Source organism: Anopheles stephensi, chromosome 3 (assembly GCF_013141755.1).
Source record: "Anopheles stephensi strain Indian chromosome 3, UCI_ANSTEP_V1.0, whole genome shotgun sequence".
Lineage (NCBI taxonomy): Eukaryota > Metazoa > Arthropoda > Insecta > Diptera > Culicidae > Anopheles > Anopheles stephensi.
This window is the reverse complement of record NC_050203.1, coordinates 26,377,898-26,405,581: the sequence shown is the minus strand read 5'-3', so window position 1 is coordinate 26,405,581 and position 27,684 is coordinate 26,377,898. Positions and strand designations below refer to the sequence as shown.

The 27,684-nt window shown below is 45.2% G+C and overlaps 1 protein-coding gene across 1 annotated transcript in view; it reads right to left on the bottom strand.

Moving 5' to 3' along the window:
• The window catches only part of LOC118508845, a 149,536-nt gene that overhangs the window by 111,706 nt on the left and 10,146 nt on the right, over positions 1–27,684 (bottom strand). The window contains exon 2 of the mRNA XM_036048596.1: positions 23,300–23,361. Coding sequence (XP_035904489.1) covers positions 23,300–23,361 — 62 coding nt within the window. The remainder of the gene's footprint in view (positions 1–23,299; positions 23,362–27,684) is intronic.

Sequence of the window (27,684 nt, the reverse complement as noted above, 5' to 3'; positions counted from 1 at the left end):
CTAGCGGTACACACGGCGTTAGTTAGTTCGCACGTTCGCCCACGCCACACGCTGAGAATTGGGTCATCCACTTTTCGGGTGTCACTTGCTCGACGAGGAGACGAAACCCATTCAGTTCTGTTCCACGAAATAATGCTTCAAACTCGGTGGAATGTGTTCGGGAGTGAGCATCCTACCCCGAGAAAAAAAGAGAAGAAAAATCTTACCCGAGAAGATAATTTAGGGCGAACCCACCGCCCGGTTGAACCTTTGCAGCCAATTTTCCAATCCCATTATATGGTTTGGTGGCTGTGGCTCCGGGAGCAAATTCGTTGAAGTAATGTCATCTGCAGCGCACTGTTTTGCAGATATCATTTCCATCTTTCGCTTCTCGAGCCGGAGAATGGTTCTGCTTTTGTTGTTCAAGTCATTCAAGTCAAAATAGTTGAAGCTTCCCGGTTTTTTCTTGTTGTTGTTGACTCGAAAGCAACCTTCAATTCGTGGTACGCTATTGCTCCCCCATTACACACCACAACAACGGGCGGTAAAAAGATGCTTTTAATTAGCCGGAATAATCGAGCGCTCCGGAAATGTTGGGGCCTCACATCACTCGCAGTTCCAGGTTAGGGTGAAATATGTATTCGCTCTCGCTCGTTACAAATGTTATTCTTGGCGAGCGGCGCGGCTCCTTATTAGATTCCCATTTGTAGATTGCACTGTGAGCAAGTGGCTTGGTAATGAAATTTTAATGCTCATCGTGCGCATTGCGAGCAGATGAGGAAAAAAAACGACGGCGGAACGGTACAGAACAGAACGGGTAACGTCCAATCCCATCGAGCGTTCAAACACGACCACTTGAAGGCTGGATGGGCTGGAGCCGTTCCAGTGAGTTAACGGGAACGGAAAGTCACAAAGGACCTTCGCCATCATTTTCGGCGATGGTTTGGTTCGTACGGTTTGCGGTGCCTTGCAGTTGGCAGCAAAAATCCGACATCGGCAATGGAGATGAAAATATGAATTTATGCTTCTTTATTTGCGTTACAGCTACACGGGAGGGTTCACGGTATTGAAAAGGAAGCATCCTTTTGGTTGTACTTAAAAAACAAGGAAAACTCGGTGTTCAATTTGCAGTAAATTAAAGGTTTGCTGAGGGTAAAAAAGGTACATCTTTTATGTCGTTTGTCATTTAATTTTACGTTTTAAAACAGTTCGATCCTTTTTTGAGTTTTTTAGATATTTTTTAAGTTAGAATTTACATAAGCTTAATCATCATTTTTTCACTTATTGCCATTCATATATTATTTATTGATTACAATTCAATTTACGTTTTATATTTATTTGATTTGGCCCATTGCATTTTTAAAAGGTTTTTACTGTTTAAAATTGCGCTCCATGAATTAAAAATATACTTTTATAAATAGAATGTATTTTTAGTAGATGATTCGACACTGTATGGTCTAGCAAAGTTTTTGAAAGAATAACAATATTTTATTTACTTTGTAAATGTTCATTTTAAAAATTAAATTGCTTGACAAAAAAATTAAGATACAAATTCAAAAGACATTTACTGTCAAATTTTGTCGCTTTATATCCTTCAACCAAATAAAGGTGAAATATGGCTACCGCATCCAAAACAACTCTATTTCACCACCGTGAAGAAATAAAGTTCCCTCTTGTTTGATATCACAAAAAGCCATTATCAATATACCTCGATTAAGTCCCTTACGAATAACCGGAAAAACAAAATCTTCATTGCGCACTAACAACGGAAAGAACAAAGGGAAGCCCCACAACAAGTCTTGGCCGATAAAAAGCCAACAACCTTAGGCCACGTGCCACACGCTTATTTGCACGAGGAAAGCCACCGGAAGAGCTGCTGCTAAACAGCTTGTTTACGGTGGCTGGTTGTGGAACGGGAGTTGGACTGGCTTCGTAATGACAAAGCCCGCCACCAAAGAAAGTCAGAAGTCATTGCAAAAGATCCCCTTTTCCCGCCAGTGAAATGAAGGGAGCAATCGGGATCCTTGTTAAGGAAAAATGGAGGGAAAATCGATAGCCCCTTTTTCGTGGGGATGAAGCAAAAGGTGAGCGACCCGACAATGATGATGATGATTTCGGTGACAGAATATTATCATGATCGATTGATTCGACAGTTTTACGAAATAAAGGGGAAAGCAGCAATCGGGAAATAAGCCTTTTTCTACGCCCTTCGTACTAATGGGACATTAGTCGCTTTCATCAACAAGCGAAAGGGTCGAGCGAAAAAATAAACAGAAACATTTACAAAAACAATCCCTCATTTTAAGGTCATTTTGTGGTTCCATTACGTGTCCTTTGCGTTACGGAGCAAAAACCATAAACCATCCCGTACGAGAAATTGAATGATAGCAGTGTTGGAAACCGTTTGGCAATAGATCAACTGGACGATGAGGGACTGTGCTTCCAAAAAGCAAAGCAAGCCAAAAAAATGGGTGTCCAACCCGAGCGTCAGTCTGTCGTTTAAGACTGAGGAAAGGCTGGGTGAACCGAAAGGGTTGGAGAGTATGTTGGGCTAGCGGCCAAGTATCGATCATTACGGGACGAACCTTTTTAAATAAAGTGCCTGTGGAAAGTGAACAAAACAGCGACAAAAAACACTCATGCAGAGAAAGCTCTTTCCCAGCGTCACGAGTCACACACACACACACACACACGCTCAGACACACCCTAATTGCTGTTTTGTTCCGTACTTTCGACAGCTCCAGTTTTGTTTTGTTTTTCCAACCGAATGTGTTTGTTCGTGGACCAACAGTTCGGTTCGGTAGAATTATTGTTCTACTTCGGTCTCTCGGCACAGTTTGTTTGTCCGCCAGTCCGTCCGCTTCTTGCACTTCCACTCGAGAATGAAAATTTCCAAACATAATTTCCGCTTCAATTTCACCAAATGCAATGCACCATTATGGGTCGTCGAAACAAAAACAACAGCCACCCAAACGGGAGCCATAACAGATACCGAGCAAAACAAAGAAAGAAAAAAAACCCCGGGGCGAACATAAACACTTGTTTCGAGGTTCATCTGTGATTTATTATGATTTCCCCCGAACCGTGCGGTACGGTTTCGGTCGAACTAGTTTTCGCACTCGGTGCAACTCGATCCATTTATCATCCGGACACTTCCGAAGGACCTCAGCTCCCAGAGTCTCCACCAAAATCCATCAAAAGCATCAAGCATGAACTGGTTTTTCGGATTGCAGCTCGCCGTTGAAAACTTCTCACTTCACTCTAATTTATGACCGTACTGATCGAGCTTTTCCAATCAATTCTCCTCGTTTTTCGAGGGGGACGATTCTACGCCAATAGATACAGTTTCGAACCATATCCACAACGCTGATGTCCCAAAATCTAGAGCACGCCGAAACAAACGAGCCTGATGATGAAGATGCTTATGAAACGTGGCACCGCTTACGAAACCTTCCGCCAGCGGCCCTGGGTAATAGAAGGCACGGCAGCTTTTCCGATACCGCGCCATAGACGACTGGTGGTTACAGCGTATCTCCCCTTAGCATTTTCTGCCACGACATCTCGTCTCACCTCACCACTCGTTGATGAACAGCTGATCGCGCAGAAGCTCGATCGGTTTCGCCATTAAGTACACCCGATGGCAATCTACTACCAAACCGAACGGCAGTACTTCACCTGAGCGCGGAGATGAGATCACTTGAGCGCAGTACCGAAAACGGAAAATCGTGATTGGATTTCTTGTGGTACCAGCGCATCCAAAAGGTACTGGTGTCGGTAAGAAACACGATCGAACCATGCGACGGTGTTATGCGGCTGCTCGCCGACTGACATTAGCCGAGTGACTTTTGTGTGACACTCGCCGCAAAAGGGTGATCGCGGCAGTGCTAAGGGAAGCTGTTACTAAAGTCGTTACAAATGACACCGCAATCGCGACCACTTTGCGGGGAGAGTGTATGGTACTTGTGTGTCGCGTTTGCAGACACACACGTTACTTCTCTTCTGGAGAGCGTTAGCGTACGGTGGCTGTATTGTGTAACGTGTGCGGTGACGGGGCCACGTTTCTGCATCGGTGGCATGTGAGCCACAAGCTATCAGGGGCAAAGGATCGTAAGCATAGATGCACCTTCCACGAATTCTGAGCGTGGTACGGGCATTGGGATAGGTCATCGTAACGGTAGGTTCAAATACACATTTACGATCGTCTACATTAACTGATAAATTATGACACCATGGTGGAGGCTGCACCGTGCGTGCCTTGCTAAATAATTCTTGCCGGAGAATTCATTTCATTACCGCAACTTCAACCGTCGATTTCTTGCGAGGCTTCCGACCCGCTCTTAAAAGTCGTTACTAGGAGCAAAGATACCGATCAGCCCGAAACCGCATCCCACCCGAACGGCATCGTGATGCGTAAGCCGCTTAGCAATTTATGTTCGAAACGGTTTGCAAATAAATTTTTAACCACCCTGCAGCGGCGAAGCTACGGAACGGCTGACGGTTGGTGCTCATAATTTTGTAAGTTACGAGCATCCCGAACAGTACTTTCCGCCCAACATGGGGAACCTTTTTCTGCTCTCGTATCTGGAAGGATGTGTTGCACGATAAGCAAACCTGAAGAGAGAACGCACCCGTTCGATGTGCTCTCCTTCGGCAGGAGGATTTTAAAAGACACACCAGCAAGATAGCTAAGTAGCAAGCAAAACAATCGAGCAAACAAAAGCAACCGGGAACCTCCTGTGTTTGTGTAAATTATGATGCTCAGCTCATGAGCAGAATGATAAGCGAGGCAGCCCTTTGGCAAAGACTCTGAACGGATTATCAATAGCTGGTGCTCACACGTGTGCTATACACGGTGGGAAAGTAACGAAAAACCATACAAAAGGCTAGCCAAACACCGGTTACGCTTACAATCAACCAAGGAGCGCGCCGGTGTGAGAGATAAGGGCTTCCCACTTGGCAAAAAAGGGTCACAGGCATCAAAGGCAAATAAAAAACGGAAAAAAACCCATGGCCGGGTTAAGATACGGATACGGATTACAACACCTCCATCTTTGGGTGAATCGTTGTCCGTTGTCTAGAATGCAAAAAAGGGGATCCTTCATTACGAGCAAACAAAACCAAAAAACGCCCAGCCACAGCTCCTTCCACACCTGAATCCTTTTGATCGAGCTCGGCGCGCCACGTACGCGCGCGGCATCAAGCGCGAACGTGCCCGGGATTAATTACGTCAACAAAATCTTCGACACGGTTTCACGCTCATGATTCGCGATAAAACAGCCACGGCACTGTGCCGTGTCGCGAGCCCTGCGAATCACCTGAAGGACGTTTGCATAAAGGAGGACGCTTGCGGAGCAGCGACGACGGTTTGTGTCGTAAATCGATTCGTTCGTTAGAGATCGCTAGAAGATGGTACGTACCATCTACGGTATTAGAGTTTCGTGGCTCTTGGTCCTGGTCCTAAATCCACCATACAACCGGGTGCATCCTTTCGCGAACGCACGCCCCCTGGAAAAGACGCCCTACAGAACCCTTCGCGAACCCTTTTCGAGACAGCCGTTTGCAAGCTCGATTGAATAGCGTCGCGCACATCGAGAAGGGAAATGGGAGCATCAGGGCAAGGAAGTAGCGTGTGGTAGGAAAAATTAGCTTTCCCCGAGGCACTGCAACCTTCAGATCTTACTCGCTGTAAAATATCTAATTCTACGTTCAAGCACTTGCACCAACCTTATCCACCCCGGGGCAAGGGAACATCCTGCAGTCTGGGGAAGGAAATCAAATAACTCTTTCGAGCTATTTTCTTTGCTTCATACGGGCGGGCAGGCATCAACATGGTGCAGTTCGTCGACGCTCGCAAAACGGAAGACTTTCAATGTTTGCCAAAGCCACGCCACGCTACAGATTGGAGTAAGATTGATATCATAACACGTGCTCCCATGTGTTGGATACCCGGAATCACCCTCACGATTCAGATCCGGCTGGAAGATGAGCCAACGGTGTTACGCTATCTAACGGCCCCGGTAGGATGGAGGTTTGATGGAAATTCTAACTCCATTAAACATCTTCCACGCCGATCTTTTTCACGAGAAAGCCAACCAACGTACCCTCGCTGATTTGCACCTGGAAATTCTTGGCGATGCTTACGGGTAAGACTTTGGGCAATTTGTAAAACGTCACAACCGTGTCCTCCATTTCCTGTCCTCTCTCTCTCTACTTGCAGATGTGCCTCTACGGTGTGTTTTGATAAAGTATCCCCGAACGGTGGGGGCACCATTCGGTGGGATTGATGACACAAGAAGAAGGACCAGATTCCGATTAGCATCGGCTAATTTCGTAAAATCCTACCGGTTCACTTAGCACACCGACGCTGCTGCTATCCGGGAACTGATGGTACCTTCGTCGTTTGGTCGCCGGAATGAAGACGGTCTACTCGTCAGCTTCCCGGTTGATGGATAGAATAGCACACTTACGCTGCAATGGGAACCAGAAAGAGAGAGAGAGAGAGCGAGGAGACACGTAAACGGATTAGACGAAACGGTTGTAATTAAAGTTTTAGTAGGATTGATTTGATTTGCACTTTTTAAGGGTACGACCAGAGTATCACCAGCTTTGCTGCCTGCGAGTCTGAGTCTCAGCGGATGGTACACAACCGTTTGATGTGAAGAGCGATTTTTCACCTGTCAATTTCATTCGTTTGCATACTTAATTGTATTTTATTTCGAAGTGCAAGTTAATTTAGTAGCTTTTTTTTCAACCTCGAAACACTGCACAAGAGGTCACCGACGGACAGAAGAAGATTGCACCAAAATGCCCCGAAGCTGTGCTGTCGATGCATTTGACATTTAATTAAATCAAACTGACGAGCGTTTTTTGTGTAGTTTTTATTGGTAAATCAGTACATAAACAAGACTTTGATCGTTTGAGGGGTCTTCGTTTGAGTCTTTTTTGCAAAGTGATGCTGCCGAAGGAGGAATAGACAACTTTCGCAGAGTGATGAGTTAACAGTGACCAAGAAATTCCTTCCAACGACTGCTCCCTTTACTATTAGCAACATTTCATTACCGGTGTTTGAAGAACGAAGCTGTTGGCTGTTTTTCGCTCGTTCGCGCCCCGCTAAACTTTGCCAATATTCAAACTTTGTGACACGGTTGGGCAGCTGCTGTGTGCGTGAGGAAACTCATTAAATTGCATCCTACTTGAGAGCGAGAGCGAGAGATACAGGAAAACCGTGGGACTTTAGCTGTAAAAGTGTGTTGACCACCGTCATATGCCCAACCCACCTGCTCATTTTTTGCATGTGTGACATTTCGGTAGATTCGGGAGGAAATGACACCCAGATGTGAACGAGTGATTAGTTGCTGCATCGCACTATAAAAAAAAAACCACGACGACTGCATACAACACGCCTAGTAATAAACCTTGATATTTGCTTGCACAAGAAGCACCAAAATAATACGCAAGGACGGACGTTGTAAAAATGCATCAGATGCGACCCGGTGGAGACAGCCGTAAAACTGCTCCCCCGGCCTCAAATGCAGACAGATACGTTAATCGGAGATGTCCTCCTTGGCACGGCGAGGCTTGGTAAGGTTTTATGGTTTTTAATCTACGTTTACGAGAGGGTAAACGCTTCAAAAATCCGATTTCAACGGCTGCGACCTGAAGCGTGGGCTTTTTTTGGAAATGAAACCAATTCCGACCCATAGGTCTGGAACGACTGTGACGAGTCGATCGATGGGGGCGACTGTGATAGACATGATATGCCCTTCAGACATACACGCGTTTAACATACGGGAGGATCTGATCAGCTAACAACGGGGTATAGAGAAGGAGGTAAAATTCATTTTCCCAAAGCAAGCATAGCAGATTGTTTGTTCCCCCGGGCAGAGTTTCCGCCATCCAGTGTGACGCCTCCACGGCTTCTACTGACTCCTTCGAACCAATGCTGGTGGATCGTTTTTAGGTTTTTGCTTTTCTTCGCTCCAACCGATAGTCGATTGATTAGTACCCTGGCGGAATATTAGACGCCGGAATATGGAAGCCTGGCCCTATCGATCTGGCGGAAGAGACGTCGGATAGTCGCTACCGTTTCAAATTGACACAGCCCTTGTGTGGCGACGCTGACGACCGTGCGTATAGCTTTCCAATAGAAGTTGTGCCGTTTCCCCCCCCCCCCCCCCCCCTTCGCTGTTGCTGGTGCACCCTCATTTCTTTCGCAACCCTGAAAGAAGATGAGATTGCGAAATTTGTAGTCGCCCCGGCCAACGGTACGACCCTTTCTGTTTTGGCGGTGGCTGCTACGGTTATTCTAGTTTTTTTTCTTTTCTTTTTGCGCCCGCGCCATCCATCAAAGGCTTCACGGCTTTCCCGGACGAACACTGGCAAATGCAAAGCACATCAGGGTATCGGGGAAGCAGTACAAAACATGTCCGTGCTAACGGTTGATGGGTTTTGCTTCAACGCTCATCTCACCCTCAGATCTGGACCATGCACGTGTGAGTGTGTGTCCAGTGAGCGACATGTGACCTGCATTTTGTTTTATGCTGTTACTTCATGGTCGTTTTTAGTGTTGTTCGCTTGCTCGCCGTGTGTCAAAAAGTATTCCTCGTAGGGTGGGCTTTCTTTCCCGGCCATTTCCATCACGCCGCTCGGTCTAACGGTACCGCGCGAGGTGTCGATGTACTGAGAGATCTGAACAATGTAATCGGTAAAAGATAGTGCCAAAATGGTTTCAAGGTTTTTTTTTCGTGTGCAAATCTGCATAATCTAACGGCTATTAACGCGTTAGGAGATGGAAAAAAAACTAATGGGTCCTCGGTACAATCTGATGTTATTTTTTATAGAAGAAGAGAGATCCTATGGCCATCGGTAACTGTAAAAGATATTAAGATGTGTGATGGCACCTTCCAGATTATCTCTGTTATGTTCGCGAGAATTGAGTCACGAGTGGCGGTGATGGTAAGTGGTCATAAAAAGCTCATATCTAACGCACAGTTGTCACTTGCAAGGTGTATGAGCAATTGATGAGGTTCTTTACTACCGGACTAGGGCTAGGAGAAGAAATGAACCTAGTGACAAAAGCTAGGAGCACCTCTTTCCCTGTTCCAAAGTTCTCCCAATGTTTCTTGTGATATGGGTACAGATGGAGTCCTTTTAATGTCTTTAATGAGTTAGAAGGTAACTATAGCATCATAAAAATTTCGTTGAGTATTTAACCCCCTAAAAATTACACCAAACAGCCCAATTCACAGTTTTATCTGAGGAGGATCCCAACAAAAGGAGGGATCCCACTGTTTGGATGCATCCAAGTTGATCCTTTGCAGTATCTGTTGTCTAAATTAGGCTTTTGAACACCAAAGTAAAGTAGAATAAATGAGAAATTATTTCAAATTGTCTTGATGATATCTTCTGCGGTCTAGATGAAATAATTGACGATGAATAATTTATTGATATCACAATTTATTGGCATAACAGGTAGAAGCTATTAATAATTAGCAAGCAACTGATTAACCAATCACTAACAGCTCGAACACACATGTTTTGCCTCACTCCAGATGTGACAAGCAACTTGTTGTCCGTTACCGGATGTACCGTGTTGCTGAATGCGGCTATATTTAACATCAAGCACACCCGGGTCTCAAATCGATCGCCAAAGAAATGGGAAGGAATTTATTAATATCAACCCAGGCGCACACGCAGGCACGCATGCCAACGCACGCCGAACATCGGTGGTATGGAAAAGATATTTTTTATGCAAATCCATCGATCCACACCTTTTTTCCCTACCATGCCTTGGACCTTTCGGGCCGTTTGCAAAAGGAACTGAAACGATCCTTCTGTCAGGGATGGCTCGCCTGGCCGCAGCACACACCAAAAAACAAAACATTCCCATCATCATCAGTGTGCGCGACGCAACCGTGTGCGCATCCGTCCGTACTACATCATAACATTTTATGACACATTGTGCGTAGTGTGCTGTGTTCAAGACGTACAGCCCCGGCCAGCAGCAGGAAAGGGGAAAGGCAGCTCTTGCGTAAGCAGAAACCCCTGGCGACAGATAGCGACAAGTCTCGATTACCAATGAATAAACGATGCACACACAGACACTGGTCGAACGGTGTCCTTTTTTTTCTTGCTGTGCGCGGAATTTACATTAACCTTGACGCGCGAACCACACACTCTGCTGGTGAATGGTTGGTCTGGTGCGTCGCTGATGGGTGCGTTTTCGAAGGGTGTCCTTTACGCACCATCAAACCTGGCTGCCTCCGGTCCGGTCGATAAGGAGAAAACAACATGTTTCGCACCGGCGGCTCAAATGTAGCATAAAATAGACGCTCATAATGCGAGTGGCAGAGATGGTGGCGGCCGTGCAGAACGCCAAATCGGAAATCAAAACGGTCAACGAGAGCTGTGCGCTCGTCTGTAACCGATATCCACTCGAACCCGTTGGGAGTTCGTATCCATAACCCCGTGAAATGTTATGTGTGTGTGTGTGGGCATGTGCTCTAGTTTGTAAGCCCACGGCCCTTTTCCTCTCGTGCGGTTCGATTTTCTTGAGAGTACAACGGTGACGCTGACCTTGACGCATCGGTGTCCATTTCTGGCTTTGTGAAGATCTGTTGCTTACATTGGCAATGAAATTGAAGCAGCACGCATTGCAGCATTGCTGAGCTGCTTTTTTTAAGGGAAAAAGTAAGGATTTCGGTCGGTGAAACGTGAGAATGGTGTCCAAGTTCAAGGTGACGCTCGCTGTCACCTCAGGAAAATAACGTCCATATGTCTTGACCGATGGAGCAGGAGATGATTTATGTTGCCGAGGTTTGAAATGGATCAGTTTTATGAATGTTTATTGTTTCAGCTTACAAGTGATACACGATCGTTCTAGATACAGATCTACATGCAATGTAAACGAAACGTCTTAAAATTCCTTGCAGAAGTACAGTCACGAGGCATCATTTGCATAACTTAAAGCCAGTCGACGACTCTTGGACTCCGAACTGACCACGCACACGCAAATCAATCACGTACGGCAAGTGTTGAAATGATAAGGGGCAGGCAAACGGGCCAAGATCACACAAAAGCAGGTCAAACCAAATCAAATCACGGTACCTAATGGTGTGTGATAACACTCCCGAATCTAGCGTACGATAAGACGTTTACGCTCGGTTCATTAGTATCACTCGCCGCCGTTGTTCCAGACGCAAGCCGATGACAGTCCCTTTTGGCACCCTTATCGGAGCTGGCGTGATAATGCGATTGCCCTGACATAATAAAAACTCCCCGGAGTGGGAGAGAGCTGCATTATGAAATCCCAAAACCCGCCCGAGAAGAAGAATGGTGCCCGATTCCACGCCCCCGGAAAGATATAACAATATACGTTCCGACGGTATATTAACTCCAGACAACGCGAGTTCCTCCTCATAATTAGCTGCATGTTGGGCAGGAGGGATTTTTGTTGTTGCTTTGTTTGGTTGGTTCAGTCTCTTCATCTTCAGCTAACAAGGTTTGGTGGGATAAATCATTCCCTCTATTCAGTGTTGTGAGATTCACAAAGTTAAAGCAAGTAGTTCCAGCAAGTTCCCATGATCCCGCAGTCGGCGGGATCTAAGAAGCGGGGTCGCCGGAGTAAGTCGAACCTTCTCAGCAGGGAAGAATAGACTTTCGCACATTCTAATGTTGCTTTTTTATTCGGTAACTGACCCAAGAACAGAAGAAAATGAAGTTCCAATATGGATAGCAAAACAGGTCCGCCAAAACCGGCGCAAGCCTATTTAAATTAATTAAAGCTTCATGGAGAACCTTCCGACTCTGGAGATCGTATCTTGCGAGGCCCTTTTTCCCGAAATGGGTTCGAACGGCTGCGGGTGAGCATCCGCTCGGGGTGTATTCACTGATTGCTTCATCATCATCCGTCCAGCTTCGGAACGCCTAGCGAAGCGATTGGGCCAAACAACATCAAACGGATTTCCATTCGTTTCGACCTGCTACGACAGCTTTCCGGCTGATGTATTGTTATTCTAATATCTTAATCTTTCCTCCTGTTTCACCAAAGCTCCCACCGGTCCGCTTTTCGATGCTGGACTCGGTTCTGTTTTCCACTGTTTTTTTGTGTTGCCCTAATCGAACCGGTATGCAGTAAAGAGTATGAATACAATTTAAGACACTTCCCAGAGAACGTGTACAACCCGCTACGCCTCCAAGAATCTGATCGTGCTCTGGAAACGCCTCCCTAGAAATGGATGACCTCGTCGCGAATGGTCGTTTTGCTCCTTCCTCTTCTCTTCACTGGGGTTCTTGGGTTGTTGCTAGCGGATGTTTCTTGCGTACCTTAAAACTGGCAGATGGTACATTTTGAAGGTTAAGAAATCGGGTTCATCCGAATCCAAAATGGGGCTGTTCCCAATAGACGGGTGGCGCGTTCTATATGGGCGTCATAAATTACGTCAAGTGTTTCCCCAAAACCGAAACACCTATTACGATCGTCGAGAAGATCGAGCAAAAAAAAAGGGTTTTAATTGTAGTTTGGAAGCGTCCGTTGGTGGATGCGTTTGTTCGTGGCTAGCATTAAAGACACGCTTGTCTAGCTCTTCATTGTTCCATTAAGGACAAGAAACGCAACAAAAAGGACCTTACAATGGTCTTACTCTCCTTAAAACACCCTAGATCAGCTCGACTTATCCTTAATCTTCTAGCAAGCGTTTGTCTTCATTTAATAAGCAAATACGCCATTGAATCATGCCCGTACTCCACGGCAGCGGGGTGGGCTAATAACGTAAAACAAAAGAAATTAAATCGCATTTATCACTGTGGCATCTTGCCACGCGCTTGCTGTCCGCGCTGAGCTGCTCTCAATTTCTCCCGAGTCGCCTCGCTTCGTTAATGAAGTATTTGAAGACGCGTTCAGTTCAAACAAAGCAAATTATTCTCGCAGCAGTTTACTTTATCGGTCGAAGAAGGTTTAAACTCGTTCCGGATCCGTCTCGAAGGACGAGGCCATTCCGAATGCCCGGTACAATACCAAACGAAAGCTTTCTTTGAGCAAATGAAGATTGAGCGTTTGTTTTTTTTTTTTTTTTGTTGCTTCACCCATTCGCTCTCCATTTAATCAGAACGAAGAATTGCGAGATTTTGCGACGGAATATTAAAATGCAACGAAAAGAAAAAGCAGCTCAAGCTCAAATCAAATAAAACAATCAAAGCGGAAGCTTGCCAAAATTTATTTCTCAGCTTTTTGGGGGATGTTTGGTGTGGCTCCTTTTTTGCTCTGCTACTTTTTCTTCTCCCATTGTCCTTCATTGGGTTTCAGGATGGGAGTGTGTGGGTGCGTGTCCTGCAGAAAGGACGATTGAAACCTTTTCGGTGGAGGTTTATTTGATCTTTCATCTTTGATGCTTCTTGCAACGTGGAGTTTGATTAAATCAAGATTTCACGCAAGGAAATCCTTACCCAGAAGGAGTTTCCTTGGATAGTACCCTTATTGTTTGCTTAAGATTCTAGAACGAAACGCTTTCATTTTGTTTGTGATGCGAGGATAAGATACTGTAAATGGCTTGGTTTTGTTGGCTTTATTATCTCCCAGTATCTATGAGCTGTCAGCTTAAATATAATATTATTTAAATTAAGAAGATCTTCTTTCTTCTAGCATTGCTAATGAAATCATTAAAAAGCATACAATTTCTCACTTAATTAAATTCCGCATCTAAACAACCGGGCACATAATCTGGGAATCCATTCAAGGCAAAACTATTTACCTATTCCACCGGACAAGCCAAGAATGTAATACCACATTTAAACACTCATAAAACAGCCCATTACACATCCGAGCTAGAGCCGGCGTTACCGAAAGTTTTTGAAGCCGAAAGAATTTTCCAACATTAAAAGGCAATTTGGAGTAGCAAATATCATCGCATACCATCTTCGAAACGTTAACCCGTATCCGTTTATTTTCCGTTCGGCACTCGTGCGTAACCGGAACGCTGTAGCTTAGAGAGAGGGAGAGAGCAAAAAGCTGGGTCTTCCCTGTAGAAGTCAATGCGGACAGTTCATACTGGTAGGAAAAACACATTTCCTTCGTCTAATTTTAGCTTCGCTGTGAACGAATTCCCACAGTGCAAAGCTCGAGAAGTTTAATTTTTTTGCTTGTTGAAGAACTTTAAGCCCCTTAATTTATGCAAAGTGTGCCTAATTTACAACTCATTCCCATTGACGGTGGCTCTAGCGCTCTAGTCCGCTGCTCTCGATGCGGTCTCGACTCGGGAAGACGCGCACAAGTTTGCATCCTTTAATTACACAAACATCTTGACTCGAGAGTGCAATAAAATACTGCTTCTTAATTCCGCCGTCTGACAGTGCAAAAAGCCCGAAAAACACAACCTGTGATCCTCGGCTTGCTACTTTGCTGAACAAATATTAACCATCCTAGGGAAGATGCGAAGTAGGTTCAAAGTTGTTCAAAGTAGACTGTCTTTACCTCAACGAGCAACCACGATACGATCAACCCTTCCCAGCTACCGCGAAACCCTAATTCCTGCGTCTGTTGACCCTTGTTGGCGGAGAAGCTGTGTATCAAAACTCTACCGCTACCGATGCTGCTGCTGCTGCTGCCGATGATGATCATGATGATGATCGTTCAAGATCGAGACTTCCTGCCTTCGTCCAAACGTTGCACAAATGAAAACGTTCGCTATGTAATAATGGCGAACGAGGCGAAGAACAACACACACACACACAAAACGCACAGCTTAACCCAAGAAAGGAGCTACTTTAGAGCAGCTGCTTCACTGTTGGCGAAGATCCATTAACGATTCTGGACGCTGGTCAGCAGGATTGTTTCTTCAAGATGTTATTTTTTTACCCTCCGCCACCTAATCACCTCCATCCTGCTCCAGTGCTCCTAGAGTTCGATGAGGGAGGCCCAACGTTTTGCGGTGGTTCTACTTCTGATGCTGCTGCTGCTGCTGAGTGCTATCATTCTGCAGCGATCTTAAACCACCAGCCAGGTTTTATCGCCAATTTCCGCTTCTGTAAAGGGGTAGAAGGAAGTCCCACTCCTTCCCTCCTCTCTGCGTCAGTTCCACCGATTCAACTGATCGGTTGCTACCTTTTAAACAACGAAACAGCGGAAAAAAAGCGATCACCAAACGAGGGCTGGCCTAGGGTTGGAAAGCTAGTGTCCTGAGTTGGCTAGAGCTCCCCAGCAACGACTGCTACTGACCTGAGAGCAGCGGTATAAAATAGACACACACACACACAAACGCGAACAAAAAAAGCATTTTCAACCAACCACCTCCAACAAGCCAACCTTGATTGGCCAGTGCTGTTGATGTGGTGCTGTTAGCAATCCCGCTCGGCAAACAGCCCGTCCGGTCTAGGTTCTGGATGCTTGATGATGATTACGCTTATGAACTATTGCGCCAGAGCTCCCCACTATTGTGCCGAAGCTCCCGTTGCTAAAGAGCTAGGCAAAATTAAAACCATTTTAATTCGATTCTTTAAGTGAGCTATTATGCTGTGCAGGAAGCAAAGGCTCGTACGCTTAACCAGGTAAGGGTCAAGGTGAATCTCGTTGAGCCTGTGTATATCGTTCTTCAATCATCAAACGGAATAGATTCTCCATTTGGGTTTTAGGTACCAGAAGCTCCAGACCCAGCCTAATCTAAAGCAAACACAAACAAACAACTTGCCCACAAGACCAAGCGGCACCTTGTTGTGTGCTGTTTGTGGTACGAGATATTTATACCTAAAGTGTCTAGCTCGGCTGCTCGGTCAGCTGTCACCGGCCTAGCTATCCAGGATGTCCTGGAGCACAACCGTAGCTCGTTCTAATTCCATCGCTCGGTGACGTACGGATATCAGGTCCCTCGACCAGTCGTAGAGAAAATATTGATAAAATTTAGCTCGTTTACTTTGCAAACGAGTTACATATTGGGTCATTGTACATCGCTCAACACTCAAGATGGAGATGATGGGATCTTCGCTTCTGTCATCTCAAAAAACGATATGACATTGTGTGGCTCCGTGTGTGTGCTTCCGATATTGCGTTCGGACTGGCATCAATTGCAGTTTAGCTGTTCCTTTTCTCTCACTCTCGGTCTGCCTTACCACACGCTTCAAGAGGTTAATGCATTTCGGAACTCGTTCTCAGACACACTCGCTGCCAGAAGACTGCTGCTGCTGTAAATCCTGTAGACGCTTGCTTTTCTCGGCCAAAGTTGTTCAACTCTCTTTGCGCACACGTTTCGATACAAAAACCGGACCCAACTGGCCTCACTCGCTCTGTCACCGCTTCGTTCCCCCAAGCTCCTCACCGTGCCTTGACCAAACCACACCATCTGGAGCACCAGTAGGCTCCTTTGGGGAATTCACTTTTTCACCACACAGTCAGGGATTGCATGCTCTCGTATAGATGATGATGATGATGATTTCATAGAACCAATCTGCACAGTTGCACCATGTTTGACCAGTCGATTTCACTTCACTGTCCCTTGTGTTCCCCACCCAGTTTCTACCCCTCCCATAGTCTTCGTGTGTCTGTTACAGGAAGTGGACAATATGGGAATGGTACAACCGGAGGTTATGGTCGATGAAATATGCAGTTTAAGCTCAGTCGGAATGCATCCAGGCACGTTGTGTCGGTTGTGCAGCTACTTTGGTGCTTAATCTTAAATCCCCCTTCTGCCCCCAGGCAAACCAACCAACCAAGGCGACGCATGTGTGCACGTGCTACACCGAAGGGCGTCGGTATCGTAAATTGATTGAGGTTATCAGCGGGGGGGGAGATCAAAAAAAGGGCAAACCCGGTTTACACTACTTCCCTGCAAACGCACATCGATAAGACAGTAATTCCCAACAGGGAGGAAACAGCAACATCCATCGGGCTCGGGAAGTACTGATTTATAGACCAACATGATTAGACAAATATCGAGCAAAAGCCGAGTTCGAGCAATTACGTACCAGCCCGTTCCTAATCTCACTTTGCGAGCTTTGATTTGTAACGAACGAAAAGGGGCATTTCATCACTTCACACGGTTCGATGCTTTGCGCATACATGATCAAACAGTTGCAAAACAGTAAGGGATGCCAGCACTCAAACCCATTATCTCGATGCACTGCACCCGACAAACAAGCATTCCAGCATCCGGTTAATGGAATTCCAATTGCGTGTGTGTGTGTGTTTCAGAAAATAAAACTACAACCTGAGGAGAAGTCCACTGATGTTTTGATGGGACAGCCATAATTATTGCTGCTGACATTTGGCTAAAACAAATCAACCGCGCTCAACCATCAACATCGCCACCCCATCATCATCAGTGCTCAGTAGGTCCCCTATTTTTAATTGATTTAGCACGCTGCTGGTAGGTTTGCGAAAATCGAAAGTGTCAATCAAATGGTGGATGTTTGTGGGGTCCGCTTTGTGCTTTATTTTTTCCTGGTGAGATTAATGCTCTCTAGCAGCTTTGGTACATACTTGCTAGGTTAACTTAGATTGGTAAATAAAATAAATGACAGCAGCTAGCCAGCTCGCCTCTCATTTCTTTTCCAGTGTCCAAATATGGTTTCGCCACGCCGAAACGGAACTGACACGCGTCTGTGGTTACCAGATCCCGGGGCCCATCAACGCTCCACACCCAGCTCTTCGCGTGTATGAGTGTCTGTGTAAGGATTGACCTCGGGCCGGTTTGGTTGCACTTTCAATTTGCATACGAGGAGTGCACGCGTGCCAACTTCGTCACCACCCCGAGGACTGACAAATCGCCAGCCGTGATATATTGACATTCTAGGCGGCTTCCGAGCAAAACCGACCGATGTAGTAATCAAAGTGTGGTAAAGGCGTATGAAGCTTGTTCTTTTTTTTTGCCTTCGACTCCCCAACAGCAAAAGCACCCCCCGTTTTGAGTCTTATTTATAATACACACACCCACCGCCCATGCCGGCTCGGTAGGGGGGGAATTTTCATTTGAGGTTTACGGTGCAATATAGCTTTTACTGCATTCTGCACCGAACTACAACAATTCAATTATCTCTCAAACATGTGACTAATCCCCCTCCCCGTGCGATCCAGCTTCTTTCTTCGGTGCCTCACCCATCCCAAACAGAAAAATGCATCTGCACCGGAAGCGCGAAAAACTGGATGGGAAATTGTGCAACCACCGGTGTTCGTCAACGCAACTCAATCATCATGGGTGCGCGCTCGGTGTGGCGGTGCATTGATTTGCAATCAAAATTCTCTGACCAAACACACGCACACATACACATTTAGGGGGTGGGTTTTATGTGTTGGGTGCAGTGCGACAACGGCAAAAAAAAAACCTTCCAGCATGCGTGTTTATAATTGAGAGTTGAATTCATTTATTATTAATAAATAACTCTCAATTAAAAGAGTGCAAAAACGACCGTCCCACCAGCAGGTCAGATTGTTTGCGTTCTGATTTGGTGTGGCATAAAACTTTGGGCCCTGTTTTTGCTCCTTCCTCGTTTGCGCTCACCCGACCATTTGTGATCAAAAATCATAGTTCGGTGTGATGAATCAAAGGCTCGAAACACACAGGTGTGAAAGTGCGATTAAAATCATAGAGGCTTTCCACCAACTTTTTTTGATTCGGAATTCGAGTCCAAAATAAATATTTTTTTTTTACTATATTTCTGATGAAATATCAACGCTAACGACATTACCATATGCGGGCGTTAATAGTCATCATCACGCACACACACACACGCACAAACAACCCGCGAACCACCATTGGGATGCAATATAATCCCAAACAACCACCGGAGCGCATTAAAAACGACGTGGTGCTTGTGTGCAATTGATTAACCGGTCAGTCACTCGATTTGTGTGTGCCTGTGCGATTTTGTTTTGTTTTTGTAAATGTTTATGTGTCGTACAGTTCGGCAACCCTGTTGTTTTTTGTTTTGTTTGGCATTAATAAGTGAAGAATTTACTACCGTAAATGGTAAACCCCTTTTGGAACCGTGCTGAATTCGCTATGGTTAATTAACCGCAATGAAATAAGCTTATTAATTTGGAAGCGGAATAAAAAATCGTGTCGCAAATCTTCAGTGATGTTTAAATATTAAAATTGCTTTAAAATGAATAACGAATAAAATTGTAAAGCTTAAAAAGGTTGGGACTCAGTACTTAAATTTCTTTTTTATTTTCAATCCCTTCATTTGTATATTGCATGTAATATTGAAGAAACTTCCACTAAACTGGATGTTGTTTCCATATCATACATTTTTACATACCTTTTTCATAATTATCTAATACTGATGTAAGGTTTAAATATACATTTCGAGCAGTTTGATGAAACTGTTGCAGCGGTTTCGATCTCCTTCAAGACCGAACCGAATATCAGCATTGACTTTTAAGCATATGAATAGATATATTGTTGTAAAAAATATTGTATTGTTGCTGCCAACTTTAATTTGATTTTTTTATTTTCTCATAAAAAATGAAGGAATTTATGTACGTTTACTAGCTCTCAATATAAATTTTCCACGACAAAACTCTTATAGTGTTTAATCACTTCAATCGGGTTTTAGTGTTAAAAACAAGCCTCTTCAATTTAAACAAAGCATCAAACTGAATGAATATCACAGCAACAAAATCCTATAAATCAATTTAAAATACTGCATACAGATGAAGCGAGCTTTAAATTTCCACTGATAATTGCTTCTAAATCACATCTCTTCAACAAATGTCTTCTAACAGCTCGTTCCCACACGGCGGACCTGAAGCTTTCGGCGCCAAAATCGGAGCACAACAACAGGTGCATCCCCAGACTCCCATCGTCTTTTTTTCCATCCCAGAAACTTAAAAACAAAAACCCCCCACACGAAAATGTTACCCAAAGTATAGGAGTGCACACGGTGATTCAATTCCCTAACCAGCATAACATTTCTCACAGTACTACCAGCAGCACCAATCGAAAGGACACCGGTGTGCTCGTGTTACGTCTACTACGGCAAAACTTGTCCCTCCGCCTCCCTTCTTGCCCCCCTCCACCCCCCCCCCCCTCCACGTTCTCGTCAGAACGTTTGATTTGCCACCCCATTGGATGTTGCATCGTTGTTTCGTCGTTTCAAAGGGGACAAGTCTCCGAAGAATTGTCTCCGGAGCAGCAGCAGCATTCACGGTAACATTTAACTCTTCCGGGTGGAAAAACGGGAAGGGAAGGGAAGAAAAGTGTCCCCTATCGGGAAAAAAGCAGGGTCCCCGGATCCCTGAAGCAACAGCAGCAAAGAACTACCTTTATTGTGCCCTCTTCGGAGCCCAAGGTGTCGTGCAGTGGCGCAGGCACACTCACACACACCTGCTGCATATGCAGCACACCGAGAGTGCGACCGCGTGCGAGATGGAATTGAAATGTCAGAGGAATCTTCCACCGAGCAATGAGAAAAGTCATCCACTTTGCCTTGGTGCCATCGTCGTCGTCGTCGTCGTGGTAAACGATGAAAAGTTTCACATCAAACAGTCGTCCAACGGCACCGGGTACGTGTCCCGATGGCGCACCTTTCTAGCACCGGTTCTTCTCCAGCGCGGTGAAGGGTGTGGTAAATGGCAAAAACCGGTAACCGAACCGAACGAAGCCGTTGGAGATAGTGTGTACACGTGAGCCGAGACGTCTTCTGGTGAGATGTTGGAAGACAATTCAGCTTTTAGACGGTTGGTTTGTTCAATGTTCTTTCGACCGAGAGAAAGAGAGAGAGACATTGAGGTCTGTTTGGGGATTTTAAATACAGTTTAACAATTATTTCCAAGAAACAGAAGATCCGCTTTCTGGCAACTTATTCAACTTACTCACAAAACAACGTTCGGACCGAATGCATCCGAAGCAGCTCGGTAGGAAGTATCTGCACATTTCCTAATGCAACACACTCTGTTATTCTATTTGATGCAATAAGCGCCTGAAGTTGAGCTGCCCAGTTTTGGGCAACTACCTTCCCGAAACAATGCATTTCTGGGAGGGAGACGATGAAGTACAAAGCCCACTCACTACCCCCGTTTTCAGTGGGCTAATTTGAGCTTCTTTACCGTGGGTATTACTAGCGCTGTGCCTGCTGTGTACTCCCGTACACGAAAGGTGCACAAATTCCCCGGGCTTAGTGGAGTAATTGACAACAGTAATTAACGGTACACCTAGCATAATGACCACTCCACACTTTCAAACCACGCTCGTACCCCCACCGATCACCCGATGCTAGAGTGCCGGGTTTCCGGCACACTAATTCCACAAACTGCATTTATCGATTAGTGTGTACCCAGTGTACGAAATGTTTGACGAAATTGGGAGCGGGGGATGAGAAATGCCTCATTTAAAATCAGCTTTACCAATTATCGATTCCTCCCGGCACTAATGCCAGTTCCAAATTTGTAGAACACACACACACGTGGACGCCCATTGTGAACGGTGGCAGTAGCATTATTATGCCCTAATGAATGATGTCAATTTAATCAACATAAAACGATCATTGCCCAGTGTGTTCGCTGTGTTATCGTATTATCGGCCGTAAAAGTGCCGTACACATGTACACCCCTTATTATTGTGGGCGCGGATGAGTCGAGTCGGTGCCAAATTATCATGCTTTTGCTGCATAATGTGTGACCCCTGCAAGAGGCTTAGGTTAACCTCCGAGCGATCCTTGATCGCTGAGAACCACCAATAATCTTTGCTAAAAAAAAGAAGCATTTATCAATTTGTCAAAATAGCGAATAGGCAACGCAATTACATCCCATTTGTTCCTTTTAAGCCCGCAAAACTATAGCCGAAGAATGGAGGATGAGATATTGCGAAATAATCGGCAAGAAAGCACTTTGGACCTGTGCCACGCTAGCCACCCATCTATTCTATTCCTACTGCTCGGCGGTTGCTTGAGCGCTTTATGAAAAATGACTCCCCAGACGTCATTGTACCCGACGCAGCTGACGTACCCTTTTTGCTTAGGCAAATAGTTAGGCCGACAAGTAAAAGAAGAAGAAAAAGCACGGCTCACCAGCTCAAAGGTGGCCACCAGCTTCTTAACGAGTTTCTATTCTTGTGCTGATTTAAACCGAACCGATAGAACGCTTGTCAGCTAGGAAGCGTTGGTCAAACGATCGGCTCGAAGTAGGGGTTCGTCGCTTGGCGGCGATTTCAACGACCCACAGGGTTCGTCGTCCATACGGCCAGATTGATGGATCGGTAGTTGCCATTTTCGTTTTCTTATTTATGTTTCTTTTTCAATGCTGCTCAATTCACACCCTTACATTCCCGAAGCACCAGCTTATCCCGCGCGAGAGGAAGAGAGAAAAAAAAAGCGCGACACGGAATTAATTGGAGTATGGCGTGCCATGGTTTGCTCGCTGTCGTTATGTCGCTCTGGGGACGACAATGTTGCGGTAGACTTTCGGCCGTGTTCTTTTGCTCTGTCACGACACGACGTTTTGTGCGGAAATGTAAAGTAGAATGAGGAGTATGTACGCGTCGGTGGCCCGCTACCGTTAGCTGATAATTGTAAACCGAACCATTGTTGAGGCAATAAGGTCACGACGCGCGCTTTTTTTTTTTGGCGACCATTTTTCAGATTGCATTCACAAGGAGGAGGGGTTTTGATCGCTGAGCTTGAAAGTGCTTTCTTTCAATTGGATAATTGGGTTGCCTAACAGTGACAGAGCTGCGGTACACGGTGATTTAAGAGGGATTTTTGAAGCTTTTTTGATAATTATTCTTATCGAAAATAGCTGATAAATCGCTAGAACAAATAATAATTATTTTTTCCGTTGAATTTTCTTCACTTAAAACTGCCTTTGAGCCACGTTTTCCAGCTCTTAACAAGCTTAAGCAACCATCCACTAACATGCAGTCGCACTGCAGCAATAGCTTCCCCGTGACATAAAATTGAAATCAAGAGAAAACGGTTGACAAGTAGCGAAAATTAAAACCCCAGTGAAATTAGTTGACCATTCGTAAGGCCGCAGTACCGAACAAAACATGGCATCAAGATGAACACTTGTCAACAAGCGCTACCACTTTCCACTGCCACAATGTGCACGAACAGGAGAGCAAAAAAAACGACCCAGGAAAAGAACCGTGAAGGTTAGCCGGCTCGAAAAAAAAAATTTAAAACACCAAAATGAAACTCGTCTGGCGTCAGGAGTAAAGCACACACAAGTGGAGCAAAACTGTTGACCGATTACTGGGCACTACACACACACATAAACACACCTTAAACGAGCCTGAGGGAACTAGTCCAGACACAGTCTCCTGTTTCTGGCTTTCCACCGTTCAAGGTCTACAACCCTACGGTCCACAGTCAAGGCTCCGTTTCACCCGGCTTACTTACTTTTGTTTTCCGAGGTTGACAATGTTGTCTGTTGTCCAGTTGCTGTTGCTGCTGCTGCTGCCTCTACTGCCGTTGCTGTTGTATGTTTTCACCCTTTCGCCAGTCTAGTAGAACGCTTCCCCTTTGTTTCTGTCTGCTCAGGTCTCAGGGCTGTTTCACACTGGTGTGCAATATTTTTCATTCACTACCCTCGAACAACCGGGAACTACACGACACGGTCGCAAAAGAAATAATTTCACTTCTGCACGAGTTGCAAATCACAATATCACCACACCAACAGCAACAACAACAAAAACTGCCACCAAGCACACCTAACCCCGGTTTTCCCCTGTAAACCCGACCGCAAAACGCCACTCACACCCAAACGCCTCACACAAACATACACGCGAAACTGGGCGCGAAGAAAATAATAACAAAACCGTGGGCCGCGGTTTTTGACACTTGCGCGACGAAAAGAAAGCACCTTCAACAGCTCTCACTTTCCTGCTTTCCGCCGAACGCCCAACACAAACGATCCGGTGTACTAATGGTGGCAAAAGCTCAACTCACACTTCAACTGCTGCAACACACTTGCTTAGCTGAAAGGCCCTTTTTTCGGTTGCTTTCGGCTGGCTTTACTAGAGGATATGTGCTCGCTGAAGATCGCTCAAGAGGCTGTCAACAATATTTGCTCTGCGTATGCACTTCTTCACTCGGTGCTCGGGTCGGTTTGGGTGACAAATATATGAGCCCTTTGAATCGAGACACGTTTACCCATACACACGGAGCGCGATGCACCAACACAAACACAATGGATTGGGACAATCTGGATCAAGCGTTGGGGTTGCTTTCACTTGGGCTTGGAAGCTGGCCGCGGTAGAACACTCGCGCACATTAACGCGCTTTTCGTATCGTATCGGTTAAAATCTTGCGCTCGACGACGCTCGATGGCTGTGAGAAAGTGAAGAGATTGTAAGAGATGAAACAGAAAACAAGCGGTTGCTTCAAGGGCTTAAGAAAGCAAGTAGAAGCTCCACTGAACATGAAAACGATGCCGGAAAAAATGGTTCCTTTGAGATCTTTGAGGTTGTTCACAATTGTTTTAATTTTTTAAGGTAGCCTGCTCAAAAATCCACAAAGATTACATAGCTTTATACTTATTTAAATTTTCTTCTCTAAAGTTAAAAATAGTATCAGAAATGTTGATGAAGGCACAGTACTGGTTTCATCGAATGCATCAATATATCGCAATAAAGATCACAACCGTTACTGATCACTTAGCACTTCGCTGAAGTACAACACCGATCAATGATCATGACGCATTACATTAACTGCACTAAACACGAAGAATAAACAAGCTCAAAACTGGATCTTGAATGTTGACCCCTGTGCACAAAACAAGCGTTTTCAGCTTTATGACATAAGCTTCTGTTTCGTCTTCAAGCATCAAGAATGTAATTTTAATTTCATCATTATTCGGAGAGCTATCTTTTTATTTTCACTCTGCCCATTGTTTTGACTCACTTTATTTTTTTTTTCTCTTTTTTAAATAACTTTTGATAAAATTCACTATGCCGCTGTATTTGCACTGACGACCGATTCGCCACCCGAAAGCGCTACACACTTCGCAAATGCACTAGACTGTACTGGATCGCGAAACGGGTTGTCGGGAAACAAACAAACGGGAAGTCTCTTTGCAACCGCAACCGGCAACGTCAAGTCTGCCAAAGACGCCGTCTGCCAAAGACTGTCGCTCTGTTGCCGCGTGCGTACGGTAGGAGGTTTAAAGCTCGACTAACGCAGCGAGCTTCGTGCAGCAACTCAAACCTCCATCGCAGCGCTCACGCTGGGCGAGCTCCAACTCGCAGAATCTCACACACACAGTGGGTAGCGCGGCTGCAGCGTTACTCGTTCGATATATCTATATTATTCATTGTAACAGGATTGTAAACGAGGTTTTCTATCAATTTTTAAGATTATTTAAGATCAAGTACAACTAGTTGAAAATATTTGATAGAGAACTAAGAACGTTATAGTTGCATCATTCACCGTGCATTCTGCACCGAAGCTAGCGAAAGCATAACATTGGGCACTCACGGCGCAACAGCTTCACCGAGTGACTCTCAATTTATGCTCGACCGAGCGAAGGGTGTTGTTGATGCGTTGTTGTGAGATTTACTTTAACTTAAACGAGAGAGGGAGAGAATGAGTGTTCTTAGGGTTAGCTGGAGCCGGCAAAATGCAGATTTTTTTGAAGAAAAATTAATGACAAGTGTGATAATAATTGTATATTTTTTGTATTTTATAACATTTTTTTTGAAGATGTAACGTCAACTTCACATCTTGTTCTGAACATTATCTCAGTTTTTTATGTGCTATAAATAAATGAAGGCAATCATATAAAAAATATGATTATTTTAACATTTTACTAAATAAAAGCACACTAAAAGAAGGTAGAATTGCACAGGATAAAATAAACGCACAAAAGCTTAACGTTTTATGCAGTTCTGTGGCTCAATAATCCCATAGTTCCAGGGTTGTAGTGTTCGCACTCGTGAGTGCTTGAGTATCTTCATTGGCTGGAAGTAACGAGCATGATGTTTGTTGTGATAGTTTTCTTCATTTGTATTTAATCTCCACACTGCATTATCACCAAATAGGCTGCTTAATTTCTTTTTCTGATGAGTTTTTTCCTCGATATTTTTGTAGTGTATTCAAAATTGCAAACGCAAAATGACCGATAGCGTAATCAGTCTCTGGTGCAAAATAAAAAAACCCACTTCCCGTTTATCGAACCAACCGCCAGAACGTCGCTCACGCAACTCATTCACGCATAACAATGCGATGCAGGCCGGTTCCGGTTTGTTGACTAACTGTGTTTAAATATTGTTGCCCATTTTTTTCGTTCTCTCTCTCTCTCCCTCTTCCTTTCTCCCTCTGCGTTCTTCTCCCATCAACCCCCTCACAGACAGCCAGACAATCTGCAGCAGGCGAAAGGCTCGTTAAGAACGCTTTCACGTCCACGCCGCACTCAGTCGGACGGCGTGTGCACCTTCCCACCGCGTAAGCGTTCTAGTCACACCGATGTGCCATTTTAATTAACAAACCCCAACTGCACACCTGATACAGTAACAGGAGTTGTTTTGCTTTTTCGTTTAATTTAAATTTTCTCCTTTTTTACTTTCGTGCACACACTCACTTCCGTTCCATGCGCGTGATGATAGCCGCAAATTTGCGCTTCATTATGGTAATGAGTGATTTAATGATGTGTAGAATTTTGAGTCCAAAAGCGTGCTGGGAAGCGTGCACGCACACTGATCGGTTAGAATGCAGGGTTTGGGCCTGTCAACCAGCTGCAGGACTGCTACGTTATCAAAAGCTGAATGGGGAGTGTTCATTCAAAAGAAAAGTATGATCGGGGTGTGCTGAAAGGTAAAAACGAACCATTATTCATATTGAAAACGGTTTTATTTGACATCAAACAATCGTGCATTGTGTGGGAGCGGGTGTGCAGAAGCGTTCGCCATACCCACCATAGAACCGATTCAGTCGAACCGCACAATACACGCATTATGTGTTTTTTTGGTCGCATCCAAAAGCCACTCAAACGCAATGCACGAGTGCCGCCTGTGTTGCTTTCTCGCTCGCCGTTGCACTCTATCCCTCTCCAAACACGTCGAAGCTTTGAGTGGTACGTGCTGCTCATCGTGAAACAGGAGAAGCAACAAAAAAAACCCCCAGACTGTATTTCGTGCTCCCCGAACCCAAAAACGTTGTGGGTGCGTTGGGGATAAGAACGGAAAAAAAGGAACGATGCACTAAAGTCGAATTAGAAGATGCGGACTGCATCAGTAGAGCAGGGTGAGACGAAAGAATGCCCGTGAAAGGTAAGAGGAAAAGGAAGAAAAATAACAACACACAACAAGAACCCATCATCCGTGCGACAACATCGGGGACTTGCTCCATCTTCAATGCAACAGTTCCCTCCCGAACTTAGTTCCTTTCGCTTCCCTTTCGACTTACAGTGGAGTTTACATCGCACACACACACTAGCACACATAAACAAACTTGTTCTGCGCGCTAAGAAGCACTACGAATGGCAATGGCACGCAGCATAGCATTTTAGCATAAAAGAGAAATGAGAATAAATACAAATGAATTATTACCGCATCAGATCGTGTGGCTGCTGGCTTGGCTTCGCGATGCGATGGCAAGAGCGATGGGTGTGTATGGGTGTACACAAAACCCGGTGCAGTACAAAACCCCTGCTAAGCCCGCTCGAAAAGGGCTCGTCCGATGGGCAAAGACGAGCGCCGGAAAAATGGGAAGTGTGGCGCGATGCTCCAGTCGTCATGTCGAGACGGCGAACGAAACCTTCTCTGCGATGCCCGATGCTCGTGATGGTGA